General features: G+C 37.0%; 1 protein-coding gene across 1 annotated transcript; it reads left to right on the top strand.

Annotated features, from left to right (window-relative positions):
* Window positions 1–5,126: 5,126 nt before the first annotated feature.
* On the top strand, window positions 5,127–15,011 carry LOC149098509 (uncharacterized). The gene is made up of 9 exons (XM_089278239.1): window positions 5,127–5,230; window positions 6,910–7,234; window positions 7,871–7,991; window positions 8,217–8,384; window positions 8,646–8,695; window positions 8,784–8,830; window positions 9,319–9,422; window positions 10,745–10,801; window positions 11,955–15,011. The coding sequence occupies exons 2-9, from the start codon at window positions 6,920–6,922 to the stop codon at window positions 12,056–12,058; spliced, it is 966 nt and encodes a 321-aa protein (XP_089134365.1). The 5' UTR covers window positions 5,127–5,230; window positions 6,910–6,919; the 3' UTR covers window positions 12,059–15,011.
* Window positions 15,012–15,370: the final 359 nt, after the last annotated feature.

Here is a 15,370-nt window from a genome sequence, read left to right as displayed (position 1 = left end):
AACGCATCATATTTATCAAAGATGCAACTATGAAAACGCATTTGATTAGTTAACATGTACTAGAAGCAAACCAAACACAGTTAACGATCGCCAATGAATATATGTATATCTATATAACCGAGCTTGGAATGAATCGGGTAAAACAATGCTATGCTGCATCTTTTAATCGTTAGTTTGCTACTACTGAGGAGGGTTTCTTTAAATGGCTTAATTTTCATGTCTAGATTTATGAAAACAGCGTCAAGGAAAGGCTTGCCCAGCTCAAGCAACAAAGCGACTGATATGTTTTCCTCCACTCTCTTAATAATATCCTCTTTTTCGTGCTCTTTTCTATTTTTCTTTTTTTTTTTCTTTTTTTTTTTTTTAATCGCTCGGAGTGATCTTTAAGCCTTTAGGAGTCGTGAAAAGCAAGTGTGTAGGTCAGTTGGTGCAAAGGAATGTATTTTTCATTGACACGGTTTTCATAAGTCCAGTCATGCATGGACACTGTAGGACCCAGTAGTATTACTGTACTAAAACAAATAAAAAACATGGAACCTGTCCAGAAAAAGCGAACCTATCGATGACGTTTCTTTATACCGTTTTTCTTGGCATTGAAATGAACTTGAACAGTGTTATAAGAAAGAGCCAGTGTGCCTCTTGTTTTCCCTTCCTCCCAAACACAACAAACACTTAAGATTTCTCCTATATATCGTATGACTGAGGAAAGGAAACAGTGCTTATGACTTTCACTGGAATACTCCATTCAGTTTATTGGAATATTTTCACCATTTTAGTAGTCTCCTACGCGGCTTCTGGCGCCATCTTGTTTTGGGAGGGGGGGGGGGGGGGGAGGGCGGCAAACTGGGTAAAAGCTATAGTCACTATGTGAAGAGTTGGAAGTTTGATGCCCAATAATAGTGTGTATGAAGCCTTGGAGCCGAATGGCTCATAGCTGCCGGAGCTTATCCCGGTTTCTGTGGCATGAAGCGGCTAGGAGTATTTCTATTCCCCCTGGATGGGATACTAGTCCATCGCAGGTCACTCCCCCGCAATTTTTTCTGTTTCCCCAACGATTCGCCGGTTCCCATTTATACTCCTGGGTGGGGAGAGGCACTGCGAGAGTTAAGTGTCTTGCCCAAGAACACAACACAGTGTCCCCGGCCAGGGCTCGAACCCGAACCGCTTGCTTCGGGAATGAATGCACTAACCATGAGGCCACCGCGCCTACCTGATACCCAATAACAAGGTACTTTAAATTTGAGTATGATTACGAGCTGAGATCGCTTACGAGAACGACTTTGCAATTCTGGTTTGAAGGCTCTATATTATCATCCTCTGAGCTACCCACTCTACCGAAACCAACATGAAGAACAAAGGCCCTGAAAACTAACATCACTAGTTTAAAATTCGGAAATTGTATTCGTTCTCAAATTCGTACTTGTAGTTTAATTTGAAGGTCTCCAATTTCAGCATAAACGTTCTGAAATTATTATTAGCTGGGTAAAGATACCCAGTAGAAGATACTATCGATCAAATTTGATTTTAACATAACTAGCTAAGCCGCGCTATCAAATTCAGCATACGCAAGCGGGCGTCATTATTCAATGAGGCACGCTTAGGTTTGCGAAATTTATTTCCATTGGCACTGTTCTAAAACAACTGATTTATGCTTTTAGTTGTGCATTTTCAAGGTGTTATGCACTTGGGAAGTTTGAAGAGCACTCAAGAAGGTAGAGTCGTCGCTTCTGACTGCGCCTCAAGCAACTCTTACGCTTCTTTTGTAATCTCCAATCTTCGCTCGTGCACGTTAATGTGTTAATACAAGCTAAAGCAAGAGTCAATTGTTAAAGGAAGGCATTTTTGCGCAACTTCATTCAAAGTCACTAACTCACTGCTCGAACTTTAATCTCAATTCAACCAGAGCCTTGTATGGTTATCCATGTTCCATGGATCTTCAGGATGACAGTCTTGGAATGTCGAGTTTACTATAATAGTGATAAAATGGTTTCTGTGAAGAACTGAGCTGGACCAGCGTTTTTTTCTGCATATGTTACACGGGGTAGAGTCAATCCAAAGAGCATGATTACCCATTGCCATTGTACGGGAATAAAAATTTATCCTTTGATATTGTTGTCGCTATACATGTAGCTGGGTGCCTGCTAGTTTGCCCCTCTTGCTTCTCGTTTTGATGTTTCTCTTGGCCGTGAGCATTCAATATATAATGTATTGTTAACTTTCGCTCTATGTTCGATTAGTGCTGCACTTATTGCTTATACTTTGCAAGCATCGATACTTTCACATAATTCTGTATGAACTTTCTTAATTTGCTGATCGGGAAATTTATCAGTCATACCCATTTTATTCGTAACAGTATGTACAGTTATGCAGCTTTCGCTAAAATGTTTATCGTGATTTGCCTGCACTCGTTATGTCGGCTAAAAATCTAAAGTGATTTTCTCCGGGCTAGGTACGGGTTATTATAGATGCAATGAATATATCATTTTGGTAGGCTGGTAATCCAAATTATTTTTTGTAATCTGAAATATTGGCTGTTGTCAATTCGTAACTAAGGTGTCGACCTGTTATATATTTGCTTCATGGAGAATAACAGTTTCGATGGTTATAAGCTTGAGATTCTTAAGTGTAAATTTGGAAAAAAAAGATATTCATTGTTGCATAGATTATTAATTTAGCAGTTGTTTATCTAATAGTGGTTTTGCACAGAACACGAGATCTCTCAAAAACGGCAAATCCAATTTTCGTAATTTCAAATTCATTTCACGGATTTTAAAGGAGAAGCTAAGTTCCATTCATTATCTTTATGCAGACAGTAAGATAAAAGCGACCCAACGATCGACTTTACATCGACTTTAATTGGGTCAATTGAACATCTTGGACTTACTTTGTTTCCGCATGAATCCGACATTCACATTGCTTTCCAATTTCATTTGTTTGGTGTAAGTCCAGAAAGATTTAGGGATTACATTTATGGATTAGATTCAAGAGAGTCTTTATTAATGGTGATAATGGTTGCGGCACTCTACAAATTGTGAAACTTTAACTACATGATTATTTGGCAGCACTTTTGCAGATTGACACAAAATCTATACGGGCCTAAAATGTAAGGCGTCGTCGGCGGAAAGCAGAACCAAATCGAATGATACATCAAACGGAACTCGATGAGCCGTGAGAGGAAATTATGGGCCTGATAAACGTTAACTGACAGCCTTTGTTACAACTTAAAAAAGGGAAATAGGGCCCTTCTACATAGTATCAAGACTTAAAAATGTTTGACCCTTTCTTGCCTCGTAACAAAAACTTGCCGAAATTTGCCATATGGTGTTATTGCTGATAGAGATTGCGTTCCTCTCTCTTCAATAATTAAAAAGCTTACACGGCTTTTAAGCACAAAGGGAGCCGAACAGAATTCAGTTGTTTACAAGAGCTTGCGCAGCTAATTCAAGAAGAAAAAAGAAACATTCAAGGTGAGTTTAATTTCAGTCTCGTGACGTTATTCTAGAGAGTCTTATTTAAATTCCAGAGAATATTGAGGATACCTTATTTTTTGTTTCATGATGAAGATTTGTGGTGGAGTTCAGAGAAATGTATTCGTTTTGAAAATTATTGGTGACGTTTCTGTCTGCAGACGATGCAAAATGAAGAAATACACTATACATGTTTGGTAAACAAGCGACACCTAAAGCCTTTTGGAAAAGTTCTTTTCAAACACATCATGAAACATCTGAACGTATTCCTTTCCGTAGTTTTCATTGAATCCAGATGTAGCAGACTGTAAAATTTCGTTTTTTAGTCAAAACGCGGCTACTTTATTAGGGTTGAAATGAATTCTATTCTCATTTTCTCTGTTCTGTTTTATAGCTAGCATGTTTGACTTTCCTTTTCGGAGAAAATAAAACATACAGCGCGATGGAACTAGAACCAACTTTTATTAAATATTTAGCAGACTTATTGTGCGTCATCCCTCGCTGTGATGATCATAATAATAATAATAATAATAATAATAATAAAGTATTTTGGGCGCATTTAAAAAAAACTCAATGCGCTTACATTACTATAAAAAATGAATTAGTTAAATCCTATAAAATATTTCTAATAACAGTAATAAATAAAATAAATGAAATAATTAATTAAAATACAGTTTCTCATAAAATAAAATAAATCAGAAATAGGATTTCCGAAACAAGAATGTTTTGAGGGCAGATTTAATCATGCAGCCGAACAACTTAATGGAGCTCATTCCAAGAGCATTTATCATCATCATCATCATCATCATCATCATTATTTGCTAAATGAATGCAGCAATCGAAATGTTTTCCAAACTCTGAAAAAGAACGAGTTTTTCTTTACAATATTTTTTTATGTAGTCTATCGCTTCTAAAACCTTTCAGTATTTCTTTTTGCAGTAAAACTCAGATTTTTCCCAGATACCTGTAGCAATTAGACCATAGTCACTCTGATAATACATTCGAAGAAACCCACAGCTTTGCTCACTGTAGCACATTCTAGTTTAAAGCTCAACTTTACTTTAAACACTAACTCAGCTTAGTTGTTATAAATTGAGTAATAACCTGTAACTTGATTCATTGTGCTTTTTCTGTATTATGCACAATTTTAAGCTTTGAATTATCAAATCTTAACTCTCAGCAGTAAAATATATAAATATTTCTGCATATTAAATTCTCTTTTTGGCCAATTGCAATTTTCCTTTTTCTCTTCAGTCAGCTCCATTAAGCGCCATATTACGGAAAGTACTTTACTCCAAACTAGACGCCAATATAATGCCATATACATAGTAATCCAATTCGTTCTGTAGCGGGCTTTTTGCAACAGTTGATCTCATGATCATTTTTCCTAAAACATGTAGCAGAAGGTAGACGTTTTCAAATAAATAAAATAAAGGCCAATTATCAGACCAGTGCCTTACACGGTATCCTATATATTACTGTGTATTAAACTACTCTACTGTTTAATACGGTCTGAGAATTTTAATTATTATTACACCCTAGTTAATTCTATATGCTCTTTCTATAACTGACAAAAGCTATTTATCCAAAGTAGATTGTGTGCATGTGTGTTAATGGAAAGTAGGTCAGGTGACTAATTGTCGCAGTTGCTCCAGTCAACGTTGTCTTATCAGTCGACAGTCTCGTGGCTTTCCTAAAGTCTGGATATAAATTTTCCTCAGATTCGTACAGCTCGCTCTACGCCTTACCAAGCGCTACACTGGGTAAGATAGAAAAGTTAAACTTTATAATTATCTGAAAATTTCGCAACCTATTTGAATAGGGATTTCTAAGACGCCCCATGCATGTTTGCAGTCAACTTGTTTGGTTCTAAGAAACATCTAATCTTTGTGTGATTTTAAGGTTGTTTAAAAAAGCTTGACTATATATAACGAGCTTCTAGCCACCCTACAAAAGCAACGAATTGAAAATCAATCCGTGGTTCTCATAGCAAAAAGGCTATAACAGTTGCATTTACTACGCCTGAAAAATGAGAGGTAAAAAGTATTCTGCTGTGATAACACAAGCAGATAATTCAAATTCGTTTTCGGTTTTTTATTTCTTATTTCATAACTGTGAAACATAAACACAAAAACAAACACCTATTCCTGGCCGTGCCTAAGATAAGGAAAAAAGATTATATGCCGCGGATAGGCTCTAAGTGACGGTGAATTTTACATTGCGATTGACTATTTTACAAACCTCAATTGAAATATTAGAAGAAGCCATTTCTAAAATTTAATTTATTCTGATTGAAGGAACACCTGCGCATTGTTTTGACATCTCATTTTCAAGCGACGAAAAAAAGGAGAAAAAGAAGTTCATGAACTGACTTTGATTTTGAATATCCAAAGTACCGACGTTGATTTCTATATCATTTACATTTCTATTTTACCTAAGAGTGATGTTAGCTGGCCCTAACTGGGTATCTCAATTTGTTTCTCCTAGAAATATTCAAAGCGAGTAGTTTAATAATGTTTCGTTTAATCATTAATAGTTTAGCCGAAGTCCACACATAAGAGAAATTATTGATTTTCTTTACACAACAGTTATTGCTCTCCCTCAGCTTCCCCTTTTTTTTATCATGGAAGAAATACATAGGCAGGTGTTATCTAATAACAAAGACCGACATAACAGCGAGCTTTTGAATTTATCTTGACTCCTAGTCCCCATTGAAGATATAGAAACTGACCTGGCGTACATTCTAAGTCTCCGATTGGAGTCGAACCCATGACCTCCTGTCCGGATGAACCTCTGAGCTACAGAGAGACTCGTGACGAGCTCATTTATTTACTAAATTCACGGACTGCAAAGATTATGGCTAAATAATTTCCTTCATGTAGAAAATTTCGCCTCAGACGGAAACGTTTTGCCAGACATTCTATTTTGTTTTGAATTTCAGTACGTTTGCCATGTTTTCAACAAGTGTGATCTTTTTTATGGGCGACACGCTTTGTGAATAACCAATTGGTCTGCCTCCTGCCAGTTGGGATTTTTAACTATGTTACGTTTATTTGAAATATTTTTTCCGTTGTTTCAGTGGCATGCCTGTAGCTAAGCTTAGCGCTTATATAGCAAAGTGCATGACCGTTATAATTACGATTCACAATTAAAAAAGACGACACACCGTTTAAATTTGTAAGACATGTTTCGGATACTCAGTATCCATTTTCAGTTAAAGGATGTTTACAAGTGAGTGACTTTATATAAAGCAGGTAACAAGTAGGGTATCCGAAACCTGCCTTGCATATTTAATCAGTGTGTCGTCTTTTTTAATTGTTTGATTTCATTCTTACTGCTACGAAAATTTGGAAAAAAGATTTACATTTTTATCGCTACATTTTACACACTACAAAAACGTAGAAGTTGAATTCATTCTTTTGAACTCGTATGTTTATTTTAGGTCTGATAGCATGCTGCAGCATTACTTGGGTATCCTCGTCATCTTAAACACTGCAAAGCTTCACGAAGCGCGGGAACACTGCTCTGACTCAACATACTCAGTATACGGTCATAGCTTGTCCAGTCACGTGAATTCAACAAGAATTTCCTCCAGTCTCTCTGACTGCGTGATGACGTGTCAAAATGAATTCCGCTGTAAAAGTTTGAACTTCCGTCTGAAGGATAAGTCATGTGACTTAAATGATGCAGACAGATATACTCACCCAGAGGATTATGGACCACAGGAAGGATTCGTGTATATGGACACAAGCGTAAAACATAAAAAGGTCGGAGCCTATATAGGTTTATTAATAATATTAATTAGCGGAATTCTACTAGTATACTAATGCAAATGCTGCAATCTGATTGGCTGAGCCACTCGTATACTATCAGGCATTAGAGTGCAGCAACTGTCGGTCGTCCACGAAATGCGACGTTTATATCGCTTTTCCGAAGTTTTGGAAGAATGTTTAGATGTAAATGGATAATTAAATTCCTGAGAAGACTAAAAGAAGGACATGAAACGGATTTATGACTTTAAAAACTTGAAATTATTGAAAAACCGGTGCGTGCGCTAAACAATCGCAAATTTACCAAGGTCAATTCAATACGTGTGATTTTGTTAAAGGGTAAAGTTCAATAATGCGTCGAAAAATATTTGGAAACCATTATTTGCGTTAATTTAAGTGAGAATTCTACTAAACCAATTAGATTATTCACTCTCGATTTCTATGAGGTGATAGTTGATTCGGCCTTCGGCCTCATCAACTATCACCTCAGAGAAATCTCGAGCTCATAATCTAATTGTTAATTATAATAATACATGTAATAGTAACAATAGTAATAATAAAGGGTTACGCTATGCGCCCTACGTGGTTAACGCTTCACATCTGTGCTTAAGATACTGTCTTTTTTTTCTTTAGAAGGGTGGTTTCAAGTCTTGCGCTGAGATACACCAGGAATTTCCTCTAACCGAAAGTGGTTATTACTGGGTAAATATTGGAAATAGAGAGGCCCAAGTTTATTGTGATATGAAGAATTATGGTGAGTACATGTTATCATATTAATTCCAGGTCGAAAGTGTAAGCTGTGTATAAACTTAATAGTAGGAAGAAGTCACTTCTGAAAACATGTTGAGTCCGCTAGGCCTACAAACGACAAGCATAAACACAGCTTACTTGTCTGCACGACCTCCTGCTATGATTGTTAGCGGTCTCTTAAACACTAATTTGCAAGGTAACAGTTACAATGGATTTTCTTAATTGCCAGGTGGCGGCTGGACTTTGGCTGTGAGTATCAGCTCCAAGAATAACGATCATCTTCAAAGAAATGTCAACAGCTGTCTTAACTCAATACTGTGTGTGCCTTTTTCTGAGAATAACATTACAGGCCGGAAACTAAGCGACGAGGATATACATAAACTGGCACATAATGAAGGTAGAAAAACATGGCTACAGTGCATGTGAGAGAGACTGAAAAATATCTTAAACAGCAAAGCAACCAACAACTAAAGCTCCCCCTCTTTAAGGGTAAAGGAGTAACAAATTCGTGTTCCTAAAGTCCTCTTTTTACTGAATTCATGCTGCTTCGCAAACATCACTAAGGGAACAATTTCTGGAGGGCTCTAAAATACTGTTTTGACAGATTAGACTTAGCATCTCATATTCTCTGTGAACCTCAAATATTTATATTTTCTAGGAATATTCAGAGTGGATGTATTGGTTACTCAAGTCATTGTGTTTTACCAGGTATGGAATGAAGTGCTTTTTTGTATTAAAAGGAACTGTATTAAAACTTTGATCACATAACAGATTCCTTCTTTATTGTGAATTTAAGATACCAAGTGGACCTGAACAGTTCGACTCTTCTTGTGCCAGAGGAAAGTAAGTACCTTGCTTGTTTCTTTTGTTTTAGTATATACTATACTGTTTAACATTAATTGCTGGTAGATCGTTCTCTATTTTGCTATTCCTAGCTGTGCTTAAACCTTTTCATAAGCTGTACTAAAAGGGAGACGAATATATGAAAAACGTCTACTTTAGTAGCAAACAAATCCTTCCCCATGCAATAAAATGACTGCCTTGAATATTTAAGTGCTGGTGATATTTTCAGTTTTGAAAAGAATTAAGCAGTTTGAAAAAAAATCCAGTAAACAGAAACAGAATAATAACCCGACGAAGATGCGTTATCAACTGAGCCGCTGATCTGTGATGATACCGATCTCGATATCGTAATTTACTCTGTCATTTTGGAAAATCTGAAAGCTCTGGGCAGGAGCTTAGTTACTGTCAAGTTAACTAAGGGCTCTAGATCTAGAAACGTTTCCATTTGCGTCCCTGTTTCAGAGAAATACTTACCTCATTCATTCCAGATGTCCACCCATCATCATTTCCCACTCTTATCCGTATGAGTGGGAGACCAACAACTGCACTACTACTGATGTGGGATATCGCATTAGCCACGGATGTCATAGCGGTAAGCAGGGATGATGAACTAATGGTCAGTGTATATTTCTTTTAAATTCCTTCCAATTCAAGCCAAGAAAACAGCAAAAGGTAAAGGAATTACTTAACCAATAAATATTTGGACAATGTTGTTGTACAGTACCAGGGGCACCCAACGACCGTTTTCTCTCGAATGCTTTTAAACGCTGTTTTAGGCTATCTAGAGTACTTTTAAAGCTCTGTAGGTTAATTTTAGGTTGCGCTAAAAAATTTTTATCTGTTCGGTTATCGTAGGGGAACTTGGGTATTCTCGAATTTATTAGGGCTTTTTTGTCCATTTCCCGAAAACCTTAGGTATCATCGCCTTTCCGAAAATGATAGCTGACCTTTTTCCGGTACCCAAAACGTTTCCCGTTGCGTTCCTGTTTCAGAGAAATACTGTCGTCATTAATTCCAGTTGTCCACGCATCATCATTTCCCACTCTTATCCGTATGAGTGGGAGACTAACAACTGCACTACTACTGATGTGGGATATCGCATTAGCAACGGATGTCATAGCGGTAAGCAGGGATGATCAACTAATGGCCAGCCAATAAATATTTGGACAGTATTGTTGTACAGTACCTAGGGGTACGCAACGACCGTTTTCTCTGGAATGCTTTTAAACGCTGTTTTGGGCTATCTAGAGTACTTTTAAAGCTATGTAGGTAAATTTTAGGTTGTTTAGATAACTAAACAGATAAAAAAAGTTATTTGTTTAGTTATCCTAGGGGAACTTGAGTATTCTCGAATTTATTAGGGCGTTTTTGTCCATTTCCCAAAAACCTTAGGTCTTATAGTCTTTCCGAAAATGATAGCTGACCTTTTCTCGGTACTCAAAACGACATTTTGAACAATCTGGAAACAACAGACATTAAATTTCTCATAGCACGAAAGTTCGAAGTGACAATTCTCTTAAGAAAATCAGAGGGGATTAAAGGCCTTCCGAACAGATAATTTACCGAAACGATCCGTTGGGTGTCCCTGAACACCTTTGGAAAAATCGAGACTGTTTGGTTTTTGAAGCCTCCGTCCTTATAAGTTGATGAAAAATTGCTCTAACAAAGGCTTAAGGCTCATATATCCTCGCCTCCGCCTGGCGGTTTGGCTGTAAGGAATACAGGTGTAGCCGACTCTCTCAGAACCATGGTCGTTTTACACGTGTTTTATTCTTGAGCCATGGCACTTTGACAATAGCACACACTGTCACTGTGATTTTCTTTAGTAAGGTGTGTGAACACGGCCTGGCGGGAATTTAATTAACTTTTTTGTTACCGCAGCATCCTTGTGAATTAATTGACTTCTGATTTCAGTTTTTGATGGACATGATGATGGGGAGTGTGGCTTTTTGTGGCAGTCGTCTCGCTACAGTAAGTAAATAACTTGCCTACCTTGATTAGCGAAATGACAATGACTAATAACATGTATTGAAAAGAACATGTTTTAGTGCCAACACTACAGACATTAGTTCGATTTAAAACAAGAAAAACTGAATCCAAGATACTTATTTACGATAGAGAGATTTTGATATTTACGCGCATGATGCCAGTTAAACGGGATGTGCAATTAATCAGGACAGCGTCCAACAGATTCTTACCTGTGAATCATGTACATCTACATTATGGGGGTCTTGCAAAGGGAGGCATGCTCCCATCACTGCAAGACATTAAATAAAAGAAAATAAAAAGCAGGGTGGCGGGTGGGGGGTAAAAAACCTTAAAAATATATAACAAAACATGTACATAATTTAAAAAGATTACTAAGAAAAGTTAATTAAGATTAAAAAATTAGAACCTAATTAAAATTTCATCATTCTAATCTAAGAACGTTCTTGAATAAGTGATTTTTGTTAACATCTAAAACATCGTTAGGTAAGGCGTTCCATTCTCTAATAGTTCTACAATAAAATGAGTTCCTGTAGCTTTCTGTGTTCGGAGTTAGTTCGATGAACTTGTCTTTGTGAAAAGATCGAAGTTGAGAATTACGCCTTTTGATATAGCATGGGATTTCTAATGCTGATTCACCATGAATAGCTTTATGAAGTAATGTGAGGCGAGCAGATTTCCTTCTGTTTTGAAGGGAGGGCCATTCCAAATCGTTAAGTAAATTGAAAACAGTTCCAGGTGTTCGCTGCCAACAGTTCTTCACAAATCGAGCAGCTCGAGCAAATCAAGGTATTATGATCACTTGAGTATTTTGCTGTAAATTTAGACCTGTAAATTTGGCTCAATGCAAAGAAAATGCTGACACAATGAAGTTTTGGGAAGGAATAAATGAACAGCCACTGGAATTTTCAGCATCATAGAGTAAATCAATTCTCTTTTTAAAAAGTTCTCAAAAAGAAAACTGCGGGGGAATGGGGAAGGATGGTGGCATCCACTCTAATCTACTTTCGCTTTGTACGCCCGCAGGATAAATGCAAGGCGGGAACTTCTCATGAATATATTCGTCCCTATTCTTCAGTCTGGTATTTACTCACTGCATTATACATTAACTCACTGTCTCGAACTTTCTCTCAACCAGTGGCTGGAAGACGTGCCCTGTATGGTTATCCGTGTCCCGAAATACCCGATCATGATAGTCGTGGAATATATCATAACAAAGATGGGATGCTGTATGTGAAGTAACTGAACCGGCGTGTGGAAGGAATGTGTCTTGCAAGTCTATCAGAGTTTTCTTACAAAATAAATAAACGTAGAGAGCACGATTACCTGAAGATTAAATAACACAAAATCATGATTTCGATATCAGTCTAACAAGAGATACTCAAGCATGTTAAGGCATGGCTCGCACCCTAATTTGCATAAAATCTGAAACCAGCCATAACTTTTGAACGATTTACCAAAACACCGTCAAACAATATAAATTGGCAACAATATAAAACATATCGACCTTACCTCAGTTTTGGTTTTAAGTGTTGATTAGTTAGGTCACGTGACCTCTTATCAATGTCTGATTGGATTAAAAGAAAATTGAAAATGGGGTGGTGAGATGCTACAGAAAGGATATAACTTGAAACCTTATGATAGTTGTCTTGTTGTCCCTTATATGGTTCAGGCCGGAATGGTTGACAGTGATGTGTTGTTTAAGAGATAAGTAGTAAACAGGTCACGTGACATATTTTGTCTCTTAATATCTTGTCAAGAGAACAACAAATTAGACCACCCCGGGCGCGGATAGTCTTTTGAGTAAGGGCAAAGAAAACTGATATCTTATCCTTCGCGTAAGTTAACCTTTCCCCACCCCATTTAAGGTTTTGCTATTGCGCGGATTATGACGTCATTTGACACGTGACCACCATAAAAATCTCTTAAGCTATTTAAGGATGCCAAATCCTACGTTATTTCTATAACAAAAAGTTTAAACTTCACGGGGGGTCTTTCAAAGGAACTAGCCATGCCTTAAAATGCTTGAGAATAATTTGCATTAGAGACTACTCAGATTACCCCAAGTCAGTGATATTCTTCTAGTTCTACAAATCACCAGCCTTAGACACGAAAGAAGGAAGTAAGAAGTAGCATGAATTACGAAGAAAAGGTTGTTCATAAGATAGAGGATATCTTAAATAATTGGGGAAACAAGAGATTAACGTCAATTGGTAAAATTGCAGTTATTAAGGCACAACTTGTTTTCGTTCTGTTGTAAACAATTTCGCGCTCCAGATAGCTGAAAGAAACAAGTGATATTCTTTTTAAATTCCTTTGGAATAACAAGGGCGACAAAATGAAGCGGACTGAGATAATAAAACTATAGAGTTTATATTCGCGGGCATAAATATGTTTTGGGCCCGACTCAGACTCATTTTTGCCCGAGCCGTTAGGCGAGGATTAAAATGAGCTCTGAGAAGGGCCCAAAACATATTTATCTTCAAGAACATAATTTCTATTACTATTATTATCACTTTGGAGAGCATTGAGAAAACAAAAACTGAAAAAGAAAGATGACAACAAAACAATCTGAACAATCACGCAATCCTTTTCCAACTGGGCGGTTTGTTGCCCCATTTCAGACCATGCGGTGATACTCTTGAGAATTCTCCCTTTTAAATTTTCAAATAGTTGCGTGTATATGAATAAATAATTTTTAGATGGATAAAAGAACAATTCTCCAGAGAATATCACGAGGTCTGTAATGGGACAATAAATCGCCCAAGCGAAAAAGGTCTATTGAATGACTTTTATTCTCTCTCAATGAAAATACACAATACATCAGGCGAAGCTGGCTAGAAATTACAAAATCTTGCCATTTGAGTTTTCAAAAATTGTAGAAGACATTAAAGGAAAGTTCGATAAAGCTTATTGTAAGTGCAAGTGTGAAGTTTACTTCAGCGGGCTATAATACATTTTAACCCGCCAAATTCTTCATTTTAGCCCGCAAGATACAGACCTAAAGATGCTAGCTAGACATAATAGAATTCGATTTAGCCTTGAGGATTTCATGGGTACTTAAGTATATTTCATACAACTGTGAATCTAAATGGCAGTGCTTTTTCGATTTTCGTTTATGTAAGGCGGTAATTTGGCACCAAAAGAGGTCCGAAATCTTGATATAAAAGATGCTTTATTCCAAGAACTTATTGAGCTGTGGACGGACTTAAATTATAGGGATTCCTTTGCCTCTCAAGCTAATTTTAGTGCTGGTCATATTTAAAATAATTCGATGATCAGAATCGCGGGCAAGACCATATTTCATAATGACTGGGCTAATGCGGTGGTGATGAAAATTAACGATCTGATGACAAGTGATTTAGTTGTTTCAAATCTAAGTTTTGTTCTCCAGTTTCGTTCCACGCACTTTCAGCTGTCAGGAGTGCTATTAGACCTTTGGAATTGACATTGCCACGGAATCAAATCTCTGTTGCTTTTGTCAAACAGCACAAGAATCGTTTCTTCATCTTTTCTGAGAATGCTCGATCACAGAAGCCTTTTGGAATAGGGTTCACGTACTTTTCGTCTCGGTTAATTTAATTAATGCAAACCTCACAATTTTTAACTTTATGTCAATGTTTAGGTCTCAAAGGAGAGAAAAGCGCCTGTTTACTCAATCATTGTTTACTTCTTGGTAGATACTACATTTACTCCTGCAAGTACAAAAATGTTCGACCATAATCAATAGAATGCGTCAATCAGGTTAGATGCAATTTAAAAATAGAAAAGCTCATACAAAACGCATTCCGACAGAAGTGGCACAAAATACTCAAGTCATTATAACTCGTTGATCTCTCCTTTGAACTACTGTTTAAACAGGCAGGTTCTCCTTTGCAAACGAAACAGCTTCAAACCAGTATTTCATGGCCCTATATATTTCTTTTTTCTTTTTGTTATATTTACTCTTGTTTAATTTGTTAGATTAATGTAGTAGAGGTAGTGGTGGTATTGTATATGTTAGTTGCATTATTTTCAGTTTGTCCTTATCAGTCATATTACTGCTGAGTAGAATAAATTTTTGTTAAAAAATGTTTGTCATTATTGTAAGTATTGTAAGCATTGTCGCTTGCCATTGTAATTCGTAATTAATGCTAGGGATGTAAGTAAGTTTAGTGTTGTAAAAGTGTAAATAAAGTGTAGTATTATAAAAAAAGGACGACGAGATTCAATCAGGAGGGGGGCATTGAAGTGGAGGGGCGCGTCTATAAAATCGATGTTTATTAGATAACAGGCATAGGGTAAAACTGGACTGGACCAATGAACCCCTAGACCATTGGATTGCTGGACTAATTTTTGGACCATTTTCTAGACCTGTTTTTATCAAAACATAGCACTTAAGGAGGGCTGGGTAGATATTTTTTCATCTATGGGGGAAGAGGAGGGTGAAGTGGAGGGCCGGGGAGGGTGGAAGGGTATCGGGAGTTGAATATACCATTTGGACTGAATGAAATATACGCCATATGAACAGTCCACTTCAGGCGGCGTGAATTTTTTAATAATTACTTTTGTTTC

This window comes from Orbicella faveolata, unplaced genomic scaffold (genome assembly GCF_042242905.1).
Source record: "Orbicella faveolata isolate gen_17 unplaced genomic scaffold, um_ofav_v1 contig_46, whole genome shotgun sequence".
Classification (NCBI taxonomy): Eukaryota; Metazoa; Cnidaria; class Anthozoa; order Scleractinia; family Merulinidae; genus Orbicella; species Orbicella faveolata.
The sequence above is the reverse complement of the archived record's forward strand: the minus strand, read 5'-3'. Positions and strand labels throughout refer to the sequence as shown.

What these genes read in the sequence shown, in the direction of transcription:
- LOC149098509 (XM_089278239.1), top strand. Translation starts at nt 6,920, where the DNA reads ATGCTGCAGCATTACTTGGGTATCCTCGTCATCTTAAACACTGCAAAG. An exon ending in TCTTCTTGTGCCAGAGGAAA is followed by an intron (nt 8,831 to 9,318) that starts GTAAGTACCTTG and finishes CATTCATTCCAG; the next exon opens with ATGTCCACCCATCATCATTT. An exon ending in GTGGCAGTCGTCTCGCTACA is followed by an intron (nt 10,802 to 11,954) that starts GTAAGTAAATAA and finishes TCTCTCAACCAG; the next exon opens with TGGCTGGAAGACGTGCCCTG.